This window comes from Helianthus annuus, chromosome 17 (genome assembly GCF_002127325.2).
Source record: "Helianthus annuus cultivar XRQ/B chromosome 17, HanXRQr2.0-SUNRISE, whole genome shotgun sequence".
In the NCBI taxonomy this organism is placed as follows: domain Eukaryota; kingdom Viridiplantae; phylum Streptophyta; class Magnoliopsida; order Asterales; family Asteraceae; genus Helianthus; species Helianthus annuus.
Genome location: NC_035449.2, coordinates 189,085,258 through 189,112,701, shown reverse-complemented (window position 1 = coordinate 189,112,701; position 27,444 = coordinate 189,085,258). Strand labels below are relative to the sequence as shown.

Genomic DNA, 27,444 nt, shown 5'->3' with positions numbered 1-27,444 from the left:
TAATCACAATTATACTTACCTGCCTATGACTGAGGAGGAGATGTTGAATGAGAGCAAAATGACATATGGTCCCAAAAATAATAAGCCCTCAGTAATTGTAAATTCCGCTGAAGAACAGGTGAAACCAACAGCTTGTTTTGTATCAAAGGGTACTTTTGATTCTAACATTTCTTCATCATGTGCAGATAAAGTACCTGAAGTGATATGGGGAGACTTGTTTGGGGAAGAACAAGTTTTAGATTCTGATTCTTCTAAAACTTCTTCTGATAATACTAATTCTGGTTGTGTGTTTGGACAAGCGTTTTTGAACTCGTTTCATAGTTATGTTTCGTCTTCTTTTGGGCCTGATGTTTTGGGCAAAACTGTGAATGCTTGTGATGAACCTTTTAAAAATGCATGTGATAATGAATGTTTTTCAGTAGCTGAAAATTGTAATTCTAATGTTTCTAACTCTTCAGCTGAAAATAGTGTAACAGGTGAGGTCCCTCAGGACACATCCAGTGAAACCACTGAAACTGTTTCACAAGAGAATCAACAGCATTCCGATTTTTCTTCATAATCGATTTTCGTGGATGTTCCCACTGTTGAACCTAGTGGGACCCCATTAGATGCCAAAGTTGAAAAGGAACCAGTATTCGTTGATGAAGTCTCAACATCTACTGAGATTAAAACTGATAATGATTTTCAAAAGGAGAATGAGGCCGTTTTAAATGATAATTCGAAAGAAAATTTTTGTGAAGAGAAATTTGAAACGAAATCTGAAACACTTTCTCAAAATGATTTTGATAAAAATAATTCTAATTCATCTAACTCTCATGCTTGCATCAGTGCTAGTTCTGATCATCAGGTATCTAAAAACTCAAAAAAGGCACAAGCAAATCAAACAAAACAGAACAAGCATGCTCAATCTTCAAGACCCAAGAAATCCGCATCTGCTGTGAAACATCAAAATTTTCCCACACTGAAACGACAAACTTGTTTCAATTGTGGAATTGCTGGACACATCGCCAGAAACTGTGTTAATTCTCCTTTTGTGCAGTCTAAAAATAAACATGCACAAAATCAGAAAGTCAAACCAAAACGATATAGTTATTCAAAGTCAGTGACGACAAATAAGTCTAAGACAATGAAGAATAACTATCGTAAGGTCAGGCCTTCTGATCAAGATTGGAATGCAGCCAAACGTAGAAATCAAAATCAACAACATTATTTCTCAAAAAATCAATCCAAGGCGTTTGGTAGTTACAACTCTAAATGGTCAAGCAGGCTTTGGAAACCTAAATCTAAGGCCATGCATTCCAACTTGCCTCATGCACTTCATCAAAACTCTGCCAATAAAACTTCTTCAAAATTCTTAAATAAAGATAATTTAGTATGGCAGAGAGTATCTTATGTTGATGCTCAAGGGAAACCCAGATCCACTATGGGCTGGGTTCCTAAATCTAATTAATCCCGCTATTCGTGCAGGAACAGCTGTGGAGGACTACCGTGCGCCTCTGGTACATGGATAGTGGCTGTTCCAGGCATATGACGGGAGACTTGTCTCAACTGGTCAATGTTAAAGAATTTGACGGTGGATATGTCTCTTTTGCGGGAGGAGAATCTGGAAGAATCACGTTGAAGGGAACTGTGAGAAATGGCGTTTTAAGCTTCAAAAATGTGAATTATGTCCCTGAACTGAAACATAACTTACTGAGCATCTCACAAATTTGTGACCGGGGAAATTCAGTTCATTTTACAAAGAAGGGATGTTATGTACTGAAGCCAGGAACCGTTATTCCTGAAGATTGGTTCTTGATGACAGCCGAAAGACGGGGAAATGTGTATGTCAATGATATGAACAAGAAGCCATGTGAAGAAATTACGTGCCTCTTTTCGAAGATATCAGAACATGATGGTTTATTGTGGCATCGTCGTCTTGGACATGTGAATATGAAGAATTTGAATCGCCTTGCCAAAGGTCAACTGGTCCGTGATCTGCCAATCAAAGATTTTATGTTGGTAGAAAAATGTGTTGCTTGTGCTAAAGGAAAGGCTCATCGGAGGCCTCATAAATCCAAGACTACACCCTCAACCAAAGCTGTGCTTGAATTACTTCATATGGATCTGTTTGGTCCAGTGAATGTGTTAAGTATTGGCAAGAAGGCGTACTGTCTCGTGATTGTCGATGACTACTCTCGTTATACCTGGGTGTATTTTCTAAGTCACAAAAGTGAGGCTGCAGGCTTGATCAAACAATTTATTACTTTGGTGGAAAATCAAGCTAGTACGAGAGTGAAAGCTATTCGATCAGATAATGGGACGGAATTTAAAAATGTTACCATGGATACATTCTGTGCAGCAAAGGGAATAGATCAACAGTACAGTGCACCACGAACTCCACAACAAAATGGAGTGGCTGAAAGGCGAAATCGTACTCTTATAGAGGCTGCACGTACTATGCTGGCTGACTCAAAGCTTCCTAGTTTCTTCTGGGCTGAAGCTGTTAGCACGGCGTGTTATGTCCAGAATCATGCCTTAGTTAATAAACGTCATATGAAAACTCCTTATGAGATTCTGGAAGGACATAAACCTTCGGTTTCACACTTTCGTATCTTTGGTTTCCCATGTGTGTTACTACTAATGGACACCAATGGAAAGTTTGAAGTCAAAGGGGACGACTGTTACTTTGTTGGATACGCTAAAGGTTCAGCCTATAGAGTATACAACAAGGTAACTAAAAAAGTTGTTGAGTCGTGCAACATTGAATGGCTAGAAGAAAATATTACTGATGCTAGAGTTGGACCAGATTGGTTATATGATTATGCTACATTATTTAAATCATTTAACATATTGTCAAGTGTCCCTACAGCTGCAGGTGTGCCTACTCCAAAACAACCGTTGTCATTCGGTGACACTGAAGAAGAAGAACAAGCTGAAGGACGATCAAGAAATCATACCATCGATCCACCGGGAATGATTTTTACTCGAAAACCTACGTCTCAGCTCTCGTCCCATTTATCCCCTGAAGGTGCTTCATCTGGTGGTACTGTCTCTGATGGTTCAGGATCTGCATTGTTTCCTGAATCCATTCCTGAAGACTGCACTGTTACCACTCCATTCGTTCATCATACTGCAGCATCTAATGAGGGGGAGTCAAGCAACGCTAATGCTGATGATCAATATGCTATTCCAGAAGATGAAACTGTACCTGACATGGCTATACCCACTAACGTCCAACGAAATCACCCTATCGAAAATGTGATTGGTCTTGTCAATGCAGGAATTTTGACAAGGAGCCAATCGGAACCATCAATACATGTTTATATTCCTGCTATATTTCTCAAATAGAACCTAAAACTATTGATATAGCCTTGCAGGAACCAAGCTGGTTAGATGCTATGCATGAAGAGCTGAACCAGTTTGAGAAGCTTGGGGTATGGAAACTTGTCAAGTTGCCAAAGGGGAAGCGTAAACTTGGAACTAGATGGGTGTTTCGAAACAAGCAAGACTCTGCAGGGGTTATTGTTCGAAATAAAGCAAGACTGGTGGTTCAGGGTTTTCGACAGATAGAGGGTCTGGACTACGATGAGGTATACGCTCCGGTTGCTCGACTTGAAGCCATCCGAATCTTCTTAGCTTACGCGTCATATATGGGATTCACTGTATATCAGATGGATGTCAAGACAGCGTTTCTATATGGAGATGTGAAGGAAGAAATCTTTGTTGAGCAGCCACCGGGTTTTGTGCATCCAGATCATCCAGAATATGCCTACAAGCTCGACAAGGCATTGTATGGACTGCACCAAGCACCACGAGCTTGGTATGCTACCTTAACTGAACATCTTTTGGCTCATGGGTACACTCGTGGCACTATAGACCAGACTTTATTTATCAAGAAAGTGGGCAAGGATCAGATCTTGGTTCAAATTTATGTCGATGATATTATCTTCGAATCTACAAGCGAAGAGCTATGCAGAGAGTTTGAGAAAGTTATGAAAAAGAAGTTTGAAATGAGTGCTTTAGGGGAGATGACATTGTTTCTGGGTCTTCAAGTTAAACAGAATTCGCAAGGCATTCTTATTCATCAAGGGAAGTATGTTGATGATGTGTTGGCAAAATTCAAGTTTTCGGATGCAAAGTCAGCTGAAACACCAATGGCAAAGAGACCATTATTGACTGAAGATGAAGAAGGAGATCATGTTGATCAACGTCAGTATAGGTCTATGATCGGATCGTTGATGTATCTGACAGCCAGCCGTCCGGATATAATGTTTGCGGTCTGTAACTGCGCAAGATATCAGGCTAACCCTAAAACTTCTCATCTTTTTGCTGTTAAAAGAATCTTTCGGTATCTTAAAGGCCGGCCTCGGTTTGGTCTTTGGTATCCTAGGGATTCTATTTTTGATTTGTTTGCGTTTTCTGATAGCAATTTTGGAGGCACTGATAGTGACAGGAAATCTACATCAGCTGGATGCCAATTTCTAGGTGATAGGCTTATCTCTTGGCAATGCAAGAAACAACAAACAGTGGCGCTTTCTACAGCTGAAGTTGAGTATGTTGCTGCTTCTGCTTCTTGCTCTCAGGTGGTGTGGATGCAACATCAATTGCAGGATTATGATTTGACTTATCTCAATACTACAATTTACTGTGATAATGATGCTGCAATACAAATTGTTAGAAATCTTGTTTTTCACTCCAAAACCAAGCACATAGACATAAAGGTTCATTTCATTCGAGATTGTTTTGACAGAGGTCTCATTACACTTGAACAAATCGACACAGATGCAAATGCTGCTAATTTGTTTACTAAACCTGTCAACAGCTCAAAATTCAGAGTGCTTGTTGAATTTCTGAAAATGATCTGGTACACTGACTGAGCATGGTCATTTGTATTTAGGTAAATTTGTTCATAAAGTTTTCTATTCTTAGGTAGTTTTTATTTATGCACAAATTTAGGGGGAGATAAATACAAAAACAACATAAAAAAAAATTTGCCATGACAGGGAAATGAAATGAACTTTCACATTATGGTCAAGGGCTGACTCATGTAAGACCAGTATCGAAACAGTTTGACTCTAGTATCGATGTGTTGGTAGGATCTATCCTTAAGATTGGAAACATTGGCTGTTTCTGTTTAGAACTGAATTAGTACATGACCCCAGGAAAGAAAATCACTTGGATTTAGCTCATGTCTATTTGAATGTCGGTATGTTGTCCCGATACACACAATTTTGGTCTGACTCTGAAATCTTCTCTGAAAAAGTCGTGTACCTCCTCTGCTGCATCCAGATACATGCTGACCTGGAGGTGCTAGGAAACTACAGCTTCTGCTGCATCCAGATACATGGTGACCTAGCTGTACGTTGTCGCGCTATAGATCTAATACACCCGAAAGAGGCCCTCTTGTGCCCAAAAGAAACCTCAAGAAACCTATATCAAATTGAGAAAAACTCATTTCATCTGTATATTATACCATCTCTGCTTGAGATCTATTCTGTTCTCTTCTCAATCTATTCCAAGTTAAGCTTTCAGAGATCTGGATTGGACTTGTGAAATATGTGGTAGGGAAGATACTGGCATGATAGAGTGTGTTGTTTATATTTCCATGATTTGATTAATATTTATTTGGGTGTTCATTGTTAAGAAATTAAAACATGATAAATTATGTTACAGGCAGTTTTATGGAAAGGATCTAGGGAGATGAGTTTAGGTGGACAACTATACTGGCAATCGTCTAGATCTTTCGGTAGTAGATCAGTGTTGATAAATATGGTCAAGCCCAAAAGCCTAGTGATTTGATCCCTGAGCATCTATAGTGTTTCCTATTTTTTTGTAAATAATATCTTTATTATTTATTGTGTTTTAGGTTTTTGCTGTTGTGACACATGCTCAGGAAGTAGAGGGGTCATATAAGAATTTTTTTTTAAAAACAAATTGGATCTGTTAATTTAATGGTAATTATCTTTTGGATTCAAATTTTAAAAGAGAATAGTGGTCTCGAATCGAGATAGTGGACTTGGCCCAAATTCATTAGAGGTCGGCCCACTGACATGGTATTTAAAAGGGATCTCGACTCGAGACCCCTTTGTTCACTCGAAAACGTTTCAGTCAACGTTGAAGACTCTCTCAATTCTCCGGCAACTGTTTGTGTTTTTCCGATATATCTCCGGTCTCGACTTATTATTTAAGGTAATTTTTGGGTTTTATTGATATCTTGTTGAAGGCATGATTAAACATTTTCAGATTGTTTGAAGTTTTGATGAAGATCGTTGAAATCTTATGAATGTTTGAAGATTCTGATGAACCCTAGTTTGAGTATATGTTGGTCTTCATAAAATCATGGAGTGTTTGTGATGTTCGATCCAAAGTCTTAGTAAACTTGAGTTGTTTGTGAGGTTTCGACTGAGATTATGACTGGACAGGTCTGAGGACTCGAGACTTGTGGTTGCGAGTCGCAACCTCACTTGTCTCGACTGAGGTCTCGACTCAAAGTAATAGGTCTCGACTGATGTTTCGATTGAGGTTTCGACTCGAAACCTCATGGTCTCGACTCGAAACCTCATGGTCTCGACTCAAAATATTACAGTATCGAGTTAACTCATGACTATTTCAACTGTTTTGGAGGCTGATTTGTGTAATCTGTTTTATTACATGGATTAAATTTTACTTTCAATTTTGTACTAAGTGTTTTCATTTGGTGCAGAATATGGACTTGAAATTTATTTCAACTCACAATCAAGCTGGTTATCTGGCTGCTCCTCCAGCAAAGCATAGAGAATTATATACGTCGCTGATCAAAGGATTAAATAGCTGCAGATTGGTACATGCACTACGAGAGAATCCAGTTGTCTATGAAAATTTAGTTCAAGCGTTTTGGAAGACTGCTAGTTTTGACGCGCTTGGAGCTGAAGGAAAGGGAGCACTAATTGCTGAAATTGAAAAGAAGCCAATCACTGTGACTGAACAGATGATCAGAGAGGTACTGCAGTTTAATGATCAGGAGACAGATCCTATTGAGCTGCCAGCTGGTATAGTAGAAGCAATTCTGCCAAGACTTAGCTATGAAGGAAAGTACCCTCCATTGATGAAGAAGTTCGTGCACCCTTATTGGAGATTGTTGGTACACATGTTCGTTTTATGTATGACTGAAAATCGAGGGGGCACGGATCAATTAAACATCACTCAATCTGCTGCATTTACTTGTTTGATCACCAACGCACCATTCAACTACTCGAAGTACATATTCGAAGGAATGAAAAGGAATGTGACGGGAGTCCGAAAAGACAAATTTCTGATGTATCCAAGGTTTTTGCAGATGATTTTCAATGCCCGTTATCCAGACTTAGTGCGATCTGGTGACACTCTGGAGTTGAAACCTATGGGTCCTGCTTGCTTTGGTGCTTTAACTCCGAAAAAGGGTACTGAAAAGAAGTTCGAGTGTTTGATTCCTCTGGAGAAATTTGGTCAGTTTGCTGAGACAGAGGATGTGGTTGCTGATCCAGTAATAGTCCAACCTGTGCCTGTTAATGCGATGGTAGCTGAAGAGCATGATGTTCAGGGTGCAGTTGCTGACGAGCCTGAGACAGAGATCTTGACAATTAACTCTGACGATGAAGGCATAGAAATTATGTATGATTCGGGAGATGATGAAGAGCTTCCTCCCGAGAATGAAGCTGAGACTGCTGTTTCTACTGTTCCTCCGGTGATTACTGCTGAAAATCTGGCCTTGTTATTAAAATCAGTGACTGATAAGATAGGAAATCCTCCTTCCGATCTTACAGTATCAAATGAAGAGCCTGTTGAAAATCCAAAGGATTCTGATTCTGATTCTTTGCCTTTGAAGCGGAAAAGGAGGGATCCTCGTCCGGGAATGTATGTTGAGCAAGACAAAGATCAACCTGTGTGTACTGCTGAAGATGATGACGGATTGTATGACTTTGATTTTGAGAAAACTGTCACTGACACCACCACCACTACTGAGGATATTTTTGAGTTCAATACTGATTCTCAAGGAGATGTTTTGAAGACTGCTACTGCTGATGCTCAGGTTACAAGTGTTAATGTTGATTCTGTTGCTGAGTCAATGCCACTTGGTGTTTCTGAATCTGCAAGTCCTTCTAGAGTCGTTCTTGATGTGCCAAGCAGTTCAAGTGGTAAGAGACCTGAGGAGCCGTTTAGAATGCCATTTGATAATGATTCGAGTGATGATGATGAGTTTATAAGTATGAGAGAAATGAAGAAGCGGTTAATTGTTGTTGAGCAAGATTCAATTCATAAAGATGCCAAGATCATTCAACTTGAAGATACTATAGTGCTAAAGAATCAACAAATTGAACAGCTTCAAGAAGATATTAGTTTGTTGTTCAACATGGTATATGATCTACGTGGAAAGTTGGAGAAGAAATTTGGAAATGAATTTTCAGATCCAACAGATGTAGAAAACAGAAGGAAAGCCTTTGATAGAGATGATGCTGAGCGAAGTGCTGCAATGGAGAAGTATTTTGAAAAGGTTGTTGATCCTGTTGTAGAGAAGAAAAAGGCTGAGAGAATTAAGAAGAAAAGGGAGTTTGTGATACTGAAGAACAAGAATCTTAATCCAGATGATGATGATGCTCAGGCAACACATCATTTGATGGATGTCGGTGAAACTCCCTATGACAAAGTTGGAAACAGATCTGGTGTGGTTAGCTGGGATTTGATCATGATCGCAAAAGATGGTGGATTAAGAGAAAAGTTGGTCCTGTTGAATGGTACAAGGCTCCAGCTCAATTTCAGACGTTTACCAAGATTGATCTGACAAACTTAGCTAACGCACCTTATGTGGATGACAAGCCGGGTGGTCGTGGTCATTTATTTTGCGAGAGGTTGAAGAGGGAGGTTCTTCGTGGGTTTCCTTCTATGCATACTGCTGAATCACTTGTAAAACCACTCAAAGGTGTTCGAGATCCTTATACTAACAAGCGAATGAAAGCAGTTCACTGGCCTGCTACTGATAAAGAGAAGATGATTCCATTGGTGAGGAAGATTCCAAAAGGTGCCTTGAAGACGTTGCGTTTTTGGGCATATGATGAACGATTAGGGCAGGCTGTGATTGTGTGTGATGACAATGTGAATTTTCGCTTGGTGGATCAAGTCGATTTGTTGAATGTTGATTATGAAGATCTGCAGGTGTTAGCTCAGAATCATATTAGAGCTACTGAAAAATACGAGGAAATTGCTAAAGGATGGACTGCAGCTGTTACTTCAGTTATTCATATTCGTAAGAAAGGATTTGGTGGATTGAAGGATCGTTTGGGTGGTGCTCGTGAAGATTGATATCTCAAGTCACTCTATGCATATACCTAGGGGGAGATTGTTGGAACCTTAAGGTTTATACATAGAGAAGTCTGAAAGTACAAGGTTTATTTTGTCTAGTTTGACCTGTTAACTTGGGTCGTATTGGGTTTAGTGGTCTCGAGTGGGCTTAGGTCTTGTATACGGTCCATAGTGGTAGTATATAAGTAAGTTTTTGTTCTTGTGTTAGGGTTGTTGGTGTTACGAAGAACAACAGAGACCACTCGAGATCTTGGTTTTCATTATTCTTGTATTAGTCATCATTAAAGGTGAATGCAAGTATATTTTGTTTTGAATCATTGTGCTTATTTGTTTTAAACAGTTTTCTTGAATCTATACTTGTGTTTGGATTCCGCACTTACACAAGGTATTTGTGATATCATCAAGAGATCCTATCAGGATTTACAAGTTTGTATAGTGTTGTTACCCGTATCCCACACAAGGAGATAGAAATACCGTATCCCGCACAAGGAGATAGAAATACCGTATCCCGCACAAGGAGATAGTAAGCAATTCCAAACCCGGAATAGTGGTTTTGTTCCGTTTCCCAACCACCGGGAACGCATGCTTAAAGTAAAAAGTAGTGAACTCACCTTTGCTTTGCTCGGTTGACAATTTACTCGTGTTACGTTGGTCAACCATACCCTATTATGGTTGTTAAATACTTATTAGGTTCGTATGCAAGAATGTCACGTATAATTTACACGTATCTAACACATAGCATGTAAGTCCACAGTTCATATAATACACACATATAATTTACAAAAATGGTGGCAGTAACACGTATCCTACCAGCATACATGTTATTGGGCATATCCAAGCATATAACGGATAATCAGTAACAGTTAAACATTTACAACAGCATAAGGTTCAAAACATCAGCTTATGCGGCCCAATAACTCAGCGGGACAGTCCAGTCGAAACCGGGTGGTCTCGACTCGAGATCATGAGGTCTCGAGTCGCAACCAAGAAGTCTCGGGTTGCAATGGAAGGTCTTGAGGGATGCATGCACGAGTCGAAACCTCGAGTCGAGACCAAGAGATCTCGAGTCGCAACCTAATTGGTTTCGAGTCCCCTAATGTGCATGCTTGGTCTCGAGTAGACGTTCAATGTTCCCGAGTCGCAATCTCGCGGTCTCGACTCGTAACCATTGATGCAAGAACGGGTGCCTTCTCGAACATTCCCCAAATTTTGTACTATCCAATCAGAATTCATTAACATGTTTTATTCTACCGTACACTCATCAGATCAGATTAAACCAACATATTTCAAATATTTTCATATCATTCAAACAGTTCATCATTTATCAAAATGGATCTAATACTACAACTTTCCGTCAAAACGTATCGACATGCTCGCAACATCATGGTAACACATATAACGAATGTCATCGAATCATCACTATTTCATTCGTAACCTCCATGCTCATTATGACTAACCACATTTCTTCTTATTTCCATTATGGACAATTAACATGTATGTTGATTGGATAACTTTAAGAATGCAAAGCCATATATAACATATTTGTAACTTTTATTTATACTAAAGATTCTATAATATGCACATAACTACAAGAAATTTGGAATCACAATTGGCCACAAGCAAACTTATCAGGTTTCATTTACAGTTTGTCATTATTCATCATTCTATGCAAACACTTTCAGATCCTACTTATTTAAACAAACACACACCTAAGAATCACAAGTAATGACGGAGTACTGACCAAAATACGCCTACTCTGACATACCCGATCCATGCTTGACCCGAACCATACTTGACCGTCGTGTCCAGGTTTCCGGAGTTGACCGGGTTGACCCAAACTTTCTCGAACAGCGGCTGATTGAGGCCCAAGCAGGACCCAAGACCGCCGCCTCTGCTTCTTTCCTGAACAAGGACTCTGAACGTGACCCGAGCCTTTAATAACATCAGCTCAGGTCGGTGAGGTTCGTTGGATTCACACCACCACTGCCGCCTGAAGCATCGCTGTCATCGAAGACGATACCAGAGAAACGATGCCCCACCGCCGCTGGTAGAAAAGAGAAGGAACGGCTTCAGTCGTAGTCGACCGTTGCCGCCCGTGGGGGTTTCGTCGCGCCGCCCGTTTGTTGTCGCTGTGCGCCACCACCGGGATGGTGGTGGCCAGCTGTTTCCCTTCGCGAGAGACGAGAAGGAGAGAGGTGCAGGAGGTAATCGGGTGTTGGTGTGGCTGGAAAAAAAAATCATTGCAGGGGGGAGTGGGGTTTGCCGTCGGATTACATGACACCCGCCAGCCGGAATTCCGGCTCCGGTCGCCGGACAGGAGAACTGAGAGGAAGAGATGGAGTGTGCGGCTGTGATCAGTCTTAGGGTATTGGTTTCTTTTGAACACAAATGAAAAGGGTGAGGTTTTAGGGATATTTTATAGTCTAGGGTTTTTAGGTGAGTTGGGTTGGGCTTGGGCCCGAGTGTGCCTGAATCCGCAATGTTATGTGCCTCGCTCCAACGTATCGGCCCGTTTATAATAACTCGTTCGTACATAATTGGAATTCTCGTCATAGATTATTATTGTTTCACAAATAATAATAATGATAATAATACTAACAATAACTATAATAATGATAATAGCAATAATAATAACAACGACCATAGGCTCGTCTCTCGACGATCAGGATCAAGGGTTCGAGTTGTCACATTCTCCCCATGTTACAGGAATTTCGTCCTCGAAATTTAAGCTAAGGCATACGTTTTGCTCTAATTATAGACTCGCTGATTACCTAGTGTCATACGTTCATACACGTAGTTTACAAAAGTTCACAGAATAAGCATATAAGCCACGCAGCACATAAGGTCACATAGCACGTAAAATCATGTAGCCCAAGATACACAGAGTTCGTATGTATTTCACATAGCATAGAATTCCACAATTTTAATTGTAACATCCAAGTAATGTACAGGATGACCCGAAGTGTCACATTATCCCCAAGTTCAAGAAATTTCGTCCCGAAATTTAGCATTCAGCCACTGACAAGCTAGTGCGATTAAACGTTTTCGTGGGGTGTCACATCATCCCCTTGTTGGCTTGAAATTTCTTCCCGAAATTCAGTTGTAGCTTCAGTGCTGGAAGTAATGTTTGTAAACAACTGGGGATACATGTGCATCAACTGGTTTTCCCGTTCCCATGTAAAATCTGGGCCACGGCGTGAGTTCCAACGAACTCGATATGTTAATTACACGACGCTCGAGAGTTTTGATTTCTTGATCCTGGATCTCAATCGATTCCTTAACGTAGCGTAGTTTGTTGCTGATCACGAGTTCCTAAAAAGGAATAACGAATGTTTCATCTGACAGACACTTCTTCAGATTAGGCGCGTGAAAGACGTTGTGTACTGCCCTCAGCTCTTCAGGCTGGTTTAGTCTGCAAAGCTACCTTACCGATCCTTTCGGTAATTTCAAACGGTTCAACATATCCCGGATTAAGTTCGTTCCGTTAGCCAAAATGTACCACACCCTTCCAGGGTGGAACTTTAAGTAAAACCCAGTCTCCGACTAGGAATTCTAGGGGTTTCCTACGCTTATCCGCGTAGCCTTTCTGACGGTCTGGAGCTGCCGCCATGCGTTCCTGGGCAATCCTACCCTTTGTGTCAAGTGCAAATCCTGGGTCGGTAATTTGGCTTCCGCCCAACACAGAGGTGCCCGACATCTGCGTCTGTGCAATGCCTCAAATGGTGCTACCTGAATGCTAGTGCGGTAGCAGTCGTTGGAAGAGGATTCTACAAATGGAAGTATCACTCGTGTCCAAGGACGATAACACATGTTCTCAGCATGCGTTGGAGTGTTTGGATGGTGCGTTTGGCCTGGCCATCTGTTTGCAGGCGATAAGTGGTGCTCATGCCTAACTGTGAGCCGAAGGTTTTTGTATACAGCTTGAGACGAATTGGATACAAAACCTAGGTTTTGCTCAAAAGTGATAGAAGTTTGGCACTCCGTGCCCAGCAGCTGCTATCATCAAGTGGATGGTTGCAAGTTCGAAAACTTGTTGGTTTCCTTGGTCGCATGTCATCGCGTGTCGTTACTAGCAGACATCTCATCAATGCCTTGGGCAGGTTAGAATTAGATGGAAGCATCTCATAGATCATCTTCCAATTGCTGAAGCTCCAGACTATCGAGCATCTCCCTAATGTGAGGTGATACTCTTTCGAGTTTAAATCATGAGAGGTTGCTTATATGGTCGAGAAATGCGGGCTTCGCGATGCCCAAAGTCACGTGTTGAAAACTTAATAAGGCGGTTTGCGTCGTAAAAGTACCAGGGTAGAGCGTAGGAGTCGTCCTGGTTCCCACTGATTTTCGAAATAGGTTCGGACGTCTTCGAAAGAATCAAGTATCGAATTTTGACAGGATGGAATAAATTCGAGTGTCGTAACTAGGGGTTGATTGTATCGAGTTTGAAAAATAATGCTTGCAATACCTTTTACCTCTGGGGTATACTTGGCTCGTTGCTCCAACAAGTGACGTTCATAGAAAGTAATTCGTCAAACGTAGAATTGTGTAGAGTAGGGTAGGATAAGGATCATCGAATCCGTGAATCATAATCACGAGTAGTGAGATAATGCAAGAAGGGTAGTCATAACTGTTGCGTTCAACTAGAGACAAATCATGAAGGCTTTGGGATCGGCAATAGGGATTTATCTGACGTCGACGGGGTAGCTGGTCGTACACAAGTTGTATGTAGTTAGAAGAACGTCGCTTGTCGATAAGGTGTGTTACGTCGATGTGGTTAACACCATAAGAAACGGCTAGAGAGGGATGATCGTCGTGCGGGTCTGAAGGTTTAAGGGTCTACTGAGACGTTCGGTAGGATGTGATTCCTCAAATTGGTAAGAGACCAAGTTCGAGTGGGTTGTTCTAAGTCGTGTGAATGAGTTTGAAGTAGCGCTGGCGTCGTCGAGGGGTTTCGATGTGAAAATACGGGGACAGGCTTTGGGAAAATTCGAGATTGAAGTAACGTGTTTGCCAAATTTCGGGGATATAAGAAGTTCGTCGACTAAAGGTCGAGCTAGCTGGATTCACTAAACTAAAGAGAGATCCGGTCAAGGCTTCTATATGAAGAAACGTGGATGTCACGAAAACGAAACGCCAGAAGTGAGGATACCATCTGTGCAATAAACGCGGATTCGTACGAAAGCTGGCGAAAGGATTCACATAATCAGAAAAAGTCATCAAAGAATAACGATCTGGAAAATGTAAGATAAGGTAAGCATCTAGGTCACCGTGCTCGTCATTAGGTTGACTGGCTCGTGTCTTCGTCTTGCCACACTTTCAAATACGCCGATTTGTAAGAAAGATGCCAATTTGCTGGGTTTCGGGGCGTGCTATTGTATAAGGTTCAACTTGAATAAGGACTAACCATGTAACGAGGGATTAGGAGGAAATAACTTCATGGTCGATGGAAAGGCGATACGATTGCTGGCACTGCAATGTGAGGTATACCCCACGCATGCTTTTCATGTTCGGGACGTGCAAACAGAAGCCCGAAAAGTGTAGACTTACCAGAATGATTCAAGATTCCAGGTGATCGGTCGTGTGAGGGAACAAGTCTCACTACTTAAGTCGAGAGAGAAATACGCAAGTAAAAAGGATGTGAATGACGTCGTCATTCCTTCTAACATCACATGATATAAGAATGGCTCCTTTTTGTCGATTCGTTCTCGTAACTCCTCTATGTGGTCCATAGCAGACCTTTCCTGAGCAGGTTTATCGGGGAAACGTCCTTCGCGTCGATTTGCGGTCCAAGGATGATATCAAGAAATACGTGGACGAGGGCTTGGAATAACTGGTTCCTTGCCCTTAGTGTATCGTGGTTTCGAACCAGGTTTAGGAGGACTCACTCCTTTTAGCACGTAACACGCTAGCCTAGCCTTCGTATGGTCCACTGTTGTTTAATACTAAATATACGCATACGTACTAACATATATATGCCAATTATACACCTACCCACATGTGTGTTCACACACATAAGTTATGCACAAGTAAATGCTGATAGCCTACCATTACCAGGTGAGCATCTGAGGTTGACGAACCTTGCAATCCGGAGTGTGGTGTCGTTGTGGTTTGCACTAAAGAACGGTTATAGTCTGGTTTCATATAAAAATATTTTATTTCCCAACCAAGAATATTTTATATTTAAAACCTAGTTCGCTATAACCAATGGCTCTGATACCAATCTGTCACACCCTCAAAATCCACACGCGGAGTATTACCGCGAGGCGTGTGACGACCAGGATCTTAGCCACTAATTATTTTGAACGGATTAGTTATTGTTGTAAACATCAGCATAATTAGTGACCTAATTTAAATTTTCAAAACATAGTTTAAGTTCACAGCGGAAAGGGGAAGAAAACGCATCATAATTGAAACCACAAGTTTATTAATATGTCACTTACGAACCACGCACCCCATCCGATTGCAACGTCCGTCCAAGGCTGTATCGAGCAACCTACAAAGCATGCAGTAGAGTGTCAACATAATGTTGGCGAGTTCACGTGTTTGCAGATATCCAGTTTTAATTCCAAAAACTTGTTTTAACCAGTTAAATTACTCGTTTATACATGCCATGGGGAGCTACCCCATAAGTAAGCAACTAAACTGTTTTTCCAATACCGAATACTAATTAACCCCACGTTTCCGCAGTGCCCCGTTTGTCAATGTTCTATCATCATTGACGGTTGCCGGAATCTATTAGTTCACGCCCGTTCCCAGTAACAAGGGTCGGTGTGAGGCTGGTCAGACCTAAATAGCGCTATCAACTAATAACCCGTTCGCCTGGCCCCGGCGACTAATCGGTATTAAGTAGTATGGACTTAAGTGATAGAGTTTCGTTTAGTGTTGCTCGTTGCATTTCCATATAAACAGTAATTAACTAAGAGTTCCGAGTAACAAGGGAAGAAGAGAAAGTTTGTTCACAGTAACCAGGGAAGAAAAGTAAGTTTGTACAGTGTTGTTACCCGTATCCCACACAAGGAGATAGAAATACCGTATCCCGCACAAGGAGATATGTAACACCTCGTAAAATCACGTCCAATAATGTATTGACACGTGTCATAGACTTAGAATATGTGAAAACATACTTTAGAGGGACTAAAGTTGACAAACAGTGAAAACTATGGAATATAAGTGTCCAAAGTGTCAACATGGGATAAACAGGCTCTAAAATAACCCTACATAGTGTTTATACCCTAAACGGATAAATCATGGATCATACGAGGCGGAAAATGTAAGAAAGTGAGGAATTACAAACTACGGGGACTAAAAGTGTCAACATGTTGAATTTATACCTCTGAGTGATCTTTTAACAGACCCGAAGCTTTGTAATGCTAAATTATACTCACTAGAATGTGTGGTAAAAATTTCATGAAGTTTCGTTATCGTATGAGAAAGTTATGGCCAAAACTGTACTTGAGGGGTTAAAAGCGTCAACGTCAAATTTCATGACTTTTCGGGTGAGCGCAAAGTTAACCGAGGACTTTACCGTGTTGTTAAAAGTCCCAAGGTCCTTAAAAATCAAGTTTGTAAGCCTAATGAGCTAAATAGGTGGCAAAAACCTAGTAACTAAAGAGCAGGGACCAAACTGCAACATTTAAACAAGTTTTGTGGATCAGCAGACCCCAGGCGGCCCGCCTGGGCACCCTTAAGCGGGCCGTGTGACCTGCCCAGCGACAGAAAACCCACATCTGCCAGTTGCAGGTCTGTTCTTGGGTTGATTCCAGCTGCTTTCGGTTATAAGAACCCACCAATGGATTTACATGCATTCACAAACCTTTGTCCACCCTTCACAACCTCTGAAAACCTCTAATTAAGCTCTTGATCAGATCAAAACTTCATAACAAAGGGTCTTGTGATAGTAAACCAAGAACACTTGAACTTTCAAAGTTCACAAGAACAACTTCTGGAGCTTTCTGGACGACGAGGCACCTTCCTAGTGATTTCTAAGCTTTGTTAGGACCTTTATAAGTGTTCATAACCTTCTCTAATTCGTTCTAGCTTAGTTTATTTACCGAAAGTCAATCCGTCGTAACTATAGTTTGACTTTTTGATTAAACGAAAATGGCTCAGTCATTTCTCAAATTGAAAGTACCTACAAGTTGGTATTTATGTGAGGAACAAACCCTCAAAAGGGTATTTCCAGATTCCCACTATAAACATGTCGAATGTCGAGTCAAAGTTGTTCTTAAAAAGTCAACAGAACTTGTTTTTGCAAAATCTAGCATAAATAGTAATATAGATGACATGCATTCAGCTTGATCATCAAAATAACTTTATAATAAATGTAAGAATATGTTTTATCATGATCAACTCGACAATTTTGATATAAACACGGATTGGAACCGAAAGTCTTACAAAATGACTTTTTCTTTGACTCTTGATTCGGATCTGTGCATGCATGTTTGAGATCTGCCTTAGAGCTTATTTTGGACCATTTTATTTATGTTCAACTCTCTGGAATTTTTACAACTTGATTCCATGCTTAACCGATTCATATGCATGTTTCCGATTTATGCTCAAAGTTGACTATTTTGCCCTTTTTGTCATAAAACGTGATTTTTGGAAAAGTGAAAGAGTAGAAACATTTATTACTGATTTATAAACTTGCACCGAAAATTTGAGATCAGTTGGAGGTCCAGATTTGGAGTTATGTCCGACATCGTAAATCTAAAGCTTTATGTTAAATAAACGGCGTAATTAGCATATAGCCTAGTTAAACATACTTTTTGATATAAAATTTTTACCCACTGAAGTAATATATTATTTTGGGATTTTTTAAAGATTTTTATGTAATTTTTGGCTAAGCATAACTCGTAGTCGTAGACTTAATTCGGCAAATGCCGAATTTACCCTTTTAAGCCATAAAATGAGTTTTATAAATCCTTTTGACCCCAAACCTTTTTCTACTGATTTTATTTGTTAAATAAAATATTTTGAGCATTCTGGAAATATAAAAATCTCAGCTTTCTTTTGAAAACCCGGAAACGGCTCTAAATCGCCTTCTAAGCGTTTTTAACGCATAGTATGCGCTATAACCATATTAAACATATACGGTTTATACCTACTGATGTATTTAGCATATTTTTATATAATAACAGTAAGAATAAGATTTTGAACTCAGGTTTCCTGTTTTGTCACTTTTAGCCCTTGGGAAATTACCAAAATACCCCTAAGGTGCCTAGTTTGATTTTAAATGGTAAGATTTGTATATGGGTTATACCCTTCTGTTATAAAATTTCAAAATGAATATTTTTACTGTATAAATCAGACTTATAACTCAGTTTATCAAATTAACCCTTTTATGATCTTTTAAATGACCAAAATGCCCTTATGAGGCTTAAATTGAGTTTAAAATCACTTGAGGCATAATAGAACATAACTTGCTGATGTTATAACATATTTAAAGCATATTATATCAGGGAACTTGCATATGACTTGTTCGGTTAACCGTAACGCCCTTTTTGCGTTCGAATCGGTTTATGTAACTAGTTTGCATAAACGGGTCGAAACGGGTCAAACATTATCATTTTAATCTCAAAATCCAGAATGTGTTTAGCATACCCATATTATACAAGTATTCAAACTTGTCGGGTCTAAATCACATTCTATCCGGTCTTCGCTTAATCGTGCGTTTAAACCGTAATCTTCATTTAAGAACTAACCGGTCTAGGCTTACGCCAAATTAAAGACCCGTTAGAAATCTAATAGTTTATTAAAAACCTTCGTTCCAGATTTAGGAGCCCAGTAAAAGCTATCTGTACTTGCATTTGGTGGTATACGGCTGGGATTAAATTTATATTTAGCTCAGGTAAATACTCTTAACTTATTTTCCCTATACGGGCTTGGGATACGGTGCTATAAAAGTACCGCTTGGTCGGGTTTGTGTAGTCATTTAAATTGGATTGTGATTAATGTATTTGCATGACCCGTTTGATATGTATTATTTGGTGTATGGCCTTTGGGGGTTAAATGACCATGTCCCGGATATCCTTGGCATCATTCATGAAATGGCCACGACCTAAGCACGGGGTGTAGGCGTACACCTGACAGTTGCATTATGTAAAAACTGGTATCCCACTATAAGAAATCGACATTGTGGGCATTATACCTGTGGCGTGTCAGTTAACTTAAGTCCGGCCCTACAAACCGGCCCTAATGGACGACAAATGAGTAAAACTGTATACAAGATTATTTTGAATAATTGTCCCAAGTTATAAAATATTTTTGCCGAAGTGCATTTAAATCAATTTTCAAACTCTTTTCAAAATGAGTCAGTTAAGTTGTATTTACCAGTGCAAACTGACGTATTTTTCCAAAAAGGTTAAGTGCAGGTACTAGACGAAATGGGCTGGCTACTCCAGGCATCATTACTCAAGTCTCGCAAGCTGTAGATGTCAAAGTCTGTTGAACAGTTTTCCTTTTTATTTTCGATCCGCCTGTGGATCTGTTTCGACAGTGATGTATTACTTAAACATTACACTTTATTCAGTTGAAATAAATCTATATCTTTTGCTTCCGCTGTGCATTTGAATTTGTGTTGTTTGACTATGATGATATCAACTACGTCACGGTACTCCCCACCGGGCCCACCGGTGACACGTGGAAATTCGGGGTGTGACAGGTTGGTATCAGAGCCAACGCTGAGTGAATTAAACACTAGCCTTTTTGTGTTTAATCTCAGTTACACAATTGCACACTCTTGAGTCTAGACAAGAACATAGGACAAATTCTAATTCGTTATATTTTGTTTCCTTGTTATTTTCTGATTAGCCTTTGCATGGGCAAGTCATTTTTTATAGAAGTCCTGTTTAGGGCAACCATGTACTTGTTTAAATTTTAATGGGATGATTAGATTCCTATATTATAAGATCTACCATTGTGATAAAACGGCAAAATCTAAAAAGGACAAGACCTAGCTCAGGATAGGGCCAAGATGGTAGTTCCTCAATTAGATTCAGATCCTTGTGAACATCTCAACTTAGGATTGCTCTGCGTTAATATTAAAAGAATCTTAAAGGTAAAACCTAGCCTAATTGTCATTACAGACATGGCCAAGATGGTAAAACCTAGCCTAAATGTCACTGCAGACATGGCCAAGATGGTACAGCCTATTCAAAAGATTCAAAACCTTGTTAAACATCTGAAAGCATATTAATATGCTTGACAAAGTGTGATTCGATAAAATCACATAAGTCATTCTTAAACTGGGTCATTCTTAATTTCCTTAATAACTTAATCATTCCTTAAGGATGAAGTGCCCACGGGCTATAATTAACGTCCTCTGGGACTAAAGACAGTGGTAGCCTACAACTCCCTGTCTAGAAAAGGGTAATGAACTTTGATTCAAAAATTAATACCTCGATTCTATAAAATCCTGGTTTATAAATTTAATCCGTCTACGTGACTAGGCCTTTTGTGCTATTATTAACTTATAATTTAGGGTTATGATAAAAATCCTGAAAAAAAATTAACTAAAATGTGTATTAAAAACCATAGTTAATAAATCGTTTTAAAACAATAGAAACTGTGTAAGCTTCTATATAAACCCTGCCCTGTTTTCTTTTATGTAGCAATTAAAGCTACATGGCGAGGTCGGAGGAAGTGAACAGTCATTCCCTGGAAAACCACGATGATGATGATGAAAGGATTAATATAGCCAAAGGAGAGCTCCGTGACCTGATTAATACGGCTGTATCTAAAGCTGTAGAGGAGCAATTCAAGGAGTTTAGTGGAACTCATAGTAAAGCTTTTTCTGTGCCTCACTCTAAGTCAGTTAGAAAAGCTCATTCAAAATCTCATAGCAAACCACCCTCTAAGAAGGATGAACCTAAGAAAGAGGATGATGAACATTCCTCAAACCAACACAGTGTTCCACGTAAGAAAATGGTGTTCGATGATGAGCCACGTACCAAGTCTTGTACTTATTGATCGATGTCGTAAGGTCGGTCAAAAATAAAGTTAAAAGTGTCCTATTCACCTTTTACTAGTAAAGGGCAAGTAGGGTGTCGAATCCACGGGGAATCAGTGGAAAGTATGAAAGTTCGTTGCTTTAATTACCATCTACGTCTAAACTAATTGCTTTTTTGCAGTTTTGAGAATGATTGCGAAAACAAATGTAAATTAGAGTTGTAACAATTATGAGAAGAGGGACCAATCTCCGGGTTTTCAGGTTATGCAGAAAATCAGGTTACTTAGTTACAACCAGTTGAAAATCACATAGACATGATTTGTAAAACTTGTTTTGATAAATAATTAACAGACAATATATTTGATTGCAATGATCCACGATCGAAACCGAAAGATTGATGCAAATGAATAGTAGTCCAATTAATTACCAATTTCAGATTTCATACACATAGTGAAGTTCAATGATTAAAGGTTTAAACAATGACATCCTAGAATTTAATCCCGGTTGTTGATGAACAAACCAAATAATTGATGAACACGAATGAATACGATAATCAAATAATGTTTAATCAAAACAAAAACAATAGGAACGACTAACCGAAAGTTTAATCGAATCCTAATCCAAAAAGTTGTAACAATAAGCAAACCAACGTTTCGTACATAAACCCTAACCCCGAAGATGATCACAGGTGGTTTAGCCGCTCATGCTCTTGATTTGATCTTCAATCTTGATGAGAAATTGCATGATTGATGATTAGGAGATGATTGGAAGGTGTGGAATTGTGGAAGAATGCCCCAAAATCCCCTAATGGTCTCCCCAAAATCGTCACAGGTCGAATGGAGTAAAAGATCCCCATAAAAACCTAATTTTCGCATATTAAACCTGATTTCCGTAACCCCTGAACCGTAGGCTACTGTCAGATCCGTAGGCTACTGTCGGCAGCTTATTCACAAAACTGTTTTCTTCATAACTTCTTCGTTTTAACTCCGTTTTCTTCCCCGTTTGCGCCCACGTCTTTGTAATCCAATTCTCTATCATATCATGCTTTGATATCTTTATTTACTCTCCATTTGCATTCTCCAAAACACCTCTAATCTTCACATTTAACCTGCAAAGCATCATTTTCTCATAGTTATCCAATTCCACACATATAAACACTCAAATATGCATAAGATTGGACATTAAACGCATATAAATCACAATCCAAATACCATCCATCACATCCCCACACTTGACCTTTGCTTGCCCTCAAGCAACTCCATTCGAAACGTTATCACGGACAAATAACGAATACCCCAAACGCCCCCACTATGCATTAGCTAGGGTCCAAAGTCATACCCCATCCTTGATTAGCATTAGATGTGTTAATTCAGCAAGCAAACACAGTACACATTTTTAAACAGAACTCGCCCAACTAAGCCTAACATGCTCCCGGTTTTTATTTTCATGCAACACACCCCTCACAATCTGTCGCTCCCCTCGGTTTAATATCTGAACTAGCATGTAATGCGCTAGTATGAAACACTCATTAACCGAACATGAAACTCTGTATTCATATGCTTGTATGACAATCACACCTCCACTCTATCACATAGACAACGCACATATCTAAAGGACTTACGGGTTTTGGGCTTAGGGTAAAGGTGGTGATTTTTTTTTTTTTGTTTTTGCTATTTTAAGTGGCTAAACGAATAGGGAGATACCAATACATGACAATCTTTATTCACACTAACTTAATAAATAACAAATATATATTTTTCTCCAGCCGCCTATTTCGACCATTTGGCCTATTTACTTGACTGAATTTTCTCTTTTTCTCTTTTTTTTTTTCTTTTTTCTCATCGCTACTACTTTTTTTTTTTCAACAACATAAACAACTGAACACATAGATTGTCATTTACGGTTGGTAATGTAACGGGTCGGTTTGGATAATGACTTGGGTTTGACAAACGAACAGGTATAAGGCTCAAAGTTGGCTACTATGGTTAATTTTTGGGTAATCGGTTATCAAAGGTGTAAAAGAAAAAGGAGATCCTAATGTGCCTTTATCATTTATGTGCATATATCTAGCCCAAAGTCTCAGCATGTATCGAATCACACAAGTTCTAAAACAGAGAAACATACGACCTACTCTCAACAAATGAATATATAAATCTCAATTCAACTAACAGTCTAGTAGGCTCAAAATCTCACTAACGTGGGGAATAAGGTTACCGATGTGTGCATGCATTTATTACCAACAACTTGTCACCCCTAGTTAGGCAAGTTCTAAACATTTTTTTTCTAAAAACACCTGCTGAAAACGGCTCATATTACTATTCTATTCTGTAAGATTAGACCATGACTAAGGACCCGCGCACCACAAGCAGAGACGAGTAGATGTACTGAAAAAGCCGCTTTCACGCCCGATTAGACCGCTTTTAAGACAAAAATTTAAAATTTTTCAATTTTTCAAAAACTTCCCTCATCCCCACACTTGGGATACATTGTCCCCAATGTATAGGTTTTATGGTCAAATGTGTGATTTACCAACATGCAATTTATCCCATTCAAGCGACTCATTTCAACCACCCATCCATCTACACAAGACAAAAACCCACTAATACCATACCCAACACATAGTATAATGTTTTACACCACCAAAGAGACAACCACATAAATCCTACACAAATAAACAAAACAAAACACCGCCAAACCGCCTATGGTCTAAACCACCACCCAACACACAATATAAGAAAAAAAAATACAAAACACAAGAGATAGGAAGAACACATGGACCTGATCGACACCGATCAGCGAGTGCTCAGTGATAACGATGCTGAGGAGGTCCAAAGATGGACGTCAACGTGTCCACAAATTCCCCGAATCCAAATGCTCCTACTACCCGACCTTCCTCCTGATTTTGAGCGCGCTCTTGGTGTGGGTCCACCCACTCTGAATGGTGAACCGGAGGCACTGGGTAGTCAACTGAACCATCATAAGGCGGAAGGGAAGTGTAGTCAATGTGTGGTGGGTTTTCCACCACCGGCTGACCTGTACGCCATGCTGTGTGCAACCGCCTCTGTCGATCATCCTCAGCCCTGTGATTGATCTCCCTTTGGTGAGTATATTCATGAATGCGGTTCCAAAGCTCCTGCCTACTATAATTTCGCTGAGCATCCCATCTTAATTGCGCAAAGCCTCGGGTATTCTGATCAAAGATTGCCTGATAATAAGCAGGCCATTCGCCATAGTCGGAAGGTCTTGCCTGCTGCACCAACTGATCCAACCCTGGACAAGTATCCTCAAAGCCAAACTGCATACCCCTAAGTTGAAGCATGCTCGAACCAACACCAGCCCTGGCCCTATCAGAAGGCCCCTCATCAACCTCAGCGTCTTCACCATCACTTTCACCCATCACTGAATCATCACTCTGAGGTTCATCTCTCTCACCCGGCTCCAATTGCCTAGCATCGGGTCTCAAAACCCTCCATTTTCTACCTTGATGCTTTAACTTGTGGTAACGTTCTGTTCGGGTATACTTCCATCCAAATTTGTTCAACCCATCCAAGGTCCATGGTGTGAACTTTTTCTGCACAATGTGAAAAGGAGAACCCTCTCTAATTGCCCCATGTCGTTTCAGCAATGCGGTAATCAAACGAACATGTGGGATCTGCCACCTTTTGAAATCATTCCTAGACATCCAAATGTTCATCATAACAAGATATCTAAAAGAGATCTTCGGTCTGCTCATGATCAAAGAGTACAAAATAGGCACATCGGGATTCCTCACAGATGCTCTGTCACTTTTTCTTGGCATGACTTGTTGTTGCACTATTGTTAACAATAACCTCGCTGGTACTCTTAGTTCCTCCTTCTTTTTATCTGCACCTCTACCCTTCCCCTCTAGAAAAATCTCATCCAACATTACATCCCATGTCGACTGCTTCTCAGGATGTTTTAATTCTTCCTCAGTAGGGTAACTGTATTGACTGGCTGGTTTTGAATAAAATCGAGCGATTTCATTAAGTGTCTCCATTGACATTGTTACGTCAACTCCACCAGCTCTACCCGTCAACGACATTGTTTTCGGTGGACGTCTACCAGGGTCCATTTTCAAAGTCCCAACCCATTGTTGAACATCATCCAGATACAACCTTTCACTTTCACCATCATAGCAACTTAAAGCGGCTTCCCAACCTAATGCTTCAAATTTCTGAACTATCCCAAACAGTCGGAACTGATCCATAGTCATCTCCTTCTCCCACTGAAACCCAGCCTCTCTACTAGAATTCTTCGCCATTTTTTCATTAAATGCGTTTAATTGCCAGTGTGAGTGGATCTTCAGCAATGAACCACCCGTCCATTCAGCTCTACGTGGAATGTCACTATGTTCATGTTCTACAAGTTGTGCTCCACCTGACGGACCATCCTGACCCCTTGATGTCCCAACTCTCTTTTGTCTTATGGATCGTGATGACGCTGGTTCGGACAAACTAACAACACCCTTATTCTTGCTTTTGATTGTCCTGCCCATCCTACACACATAACAAGCAACAACCAAACAACCAAGTCAAGACAAGAATTCAAAGTGGAACGTTTCAAAACGTACGTATCAGTTAAACATGGGTGCACCATTTTCCAATAACCTCCCCAAACTTATTTAAAACTCTGGCTACTTGGTTTATCGAGTCCAACCGTGTTAGTTAACTTAGCGATCCAAAACACACAAGTTTTTTTTTCTCTTTTTTTTTAAGCATCAACAAATTACCACATTCAAAAGGTTCATGAATTCTCAATTCGTTGACTTTTAGAATCAACAAAATTGCTTTTATGAACATTCGATAAACCATTAACACCTGCTAGTAGCCATAGAGATACCCCGTGCTAGCAACAAAGCCTAGCATCCATCACAATCTCATTATTAACACACAAAAAAAATGCACCCACATTCTTATTTGCAATACCTGACCATCACTATCAAGACATATACTGATCATACCTTACTAATCATATGATTCGGTGGAGAAACACATACCTTTGTTGCTGAAAACACTTGCTTGGACCTAAATTGAACGTCAGGAACTAAAAAAACGAAAACCCCCAATTTTAAAAATTAGGGTTCGTCCCTTCCTTCTCTGATTCCTCACAAACGAGCGAGAATCGTATAAAACGAACACTGAGGTTTTGTTCTCCTCGAAAAACTAAGCAAGTTACACCCAAGAACCACTCGATTTGGTGCAGGTTTGGCGAAACTAGAGGTTGAAGATGACAATGGCGTCTAGGGTCTTACGAAGGAGATGATCAGATACTGGCATGCAATTCGTTTTATTTTAATGTGGTTTTTATTTTTTATTTTTACAATTCGGGTTATATCCTGACCCGACCCACATAAATAATCCGGACCCATGACCAACTAAGACCTCTTTTAAATATTGTTGTTGAGGACAAACCGTAGGATACTTTGCCTACGGAAGTGATTTTAATTGTAAATATTACAAACTTGCTGTTTAATTTCCACCGTAAGGCATGGACTCCCAAAGTAGCCTACGGTTTCGTGTTTTTTTTTTTGTTTTTTAATTTTTGCACTTCATTCACCGTAAATAAGATTCTCAAGACCATTTCTCTTTCTTTTTTTTTTTTTTTTTTTTGAACTTGCTATTTAATTCCCACCACTAACACCCATAAATACATTCTCAAAACCAATTCTCAACGACATTTTTTTTTTCAAATAGAATGAATGGTTTTTTTTTTTTTAATTCTATTTTTTTTTAACTAAATAAATAAAATAGAATGAATGGTTTCAAATGGTTTGAAACTGATTCTCTTTGATTCCAATACCGAACAAACTTTCCTTTCGGTTTACTCGCCCGCTCCACACCCCATAAAAAAAACGTGTCGTCCGCGACACACAATTGAGTCCGAAAACGTACCTGAGCGGTTTCAACTTCCCCACACTTGGGTAATTGTATCCGTGACGAACGATACAGCGTTAGAATCTGCGAAATATCATATGCAAACGAAACCAAACCAACGAAACAAACAAATGCACAATAGTCTACAACCTCGGGCTGCCTCCCGCGAGCGCTAAGTTTAAGAGTCTTCAGCCAGACTTCATACCTGACATGGTTATTCCGCATCATGGATCAAAGTGCTCAACATGAAGCACTCCGACTGTTTATCCGGTCCGTTGATATCATTAGCTTCCAAATACGGTTTTAACC

General features: G+C 39.8%; 1 protein-coding gene across 1 annotated transcript; it reads right to left on the bottom strand.

Annotated features, from left to right (window-relative positions):
* Positions 1 to 21,765: 21,765 nt before the first annotated feature.
* Positions 21,766 to 26,728, bottom strand: LOC110921890. Its single transcript, XM_022166215.2, has 2 exons — positions 26,259 to 26,728; positions 21,766 to 25,758 (listed from the first exon to the last, which is right to left on the bottom strand). The coding sequence occupies exon 2, from the start codon at positions 25,755 to 25,757 to the stop codon at positions 24,045 to 24,047; it is 1,713 nt and encodes a 570-aa protein (XP_022021907.1). The 5' UTR covers position 25,758; positions 26,259 to 26,728; the 3' UTR covers positions 21,766 to 24,044.
* Between the last annotated feature and the right edge of the window lie 716 nt (positions 26,729 to 27,444).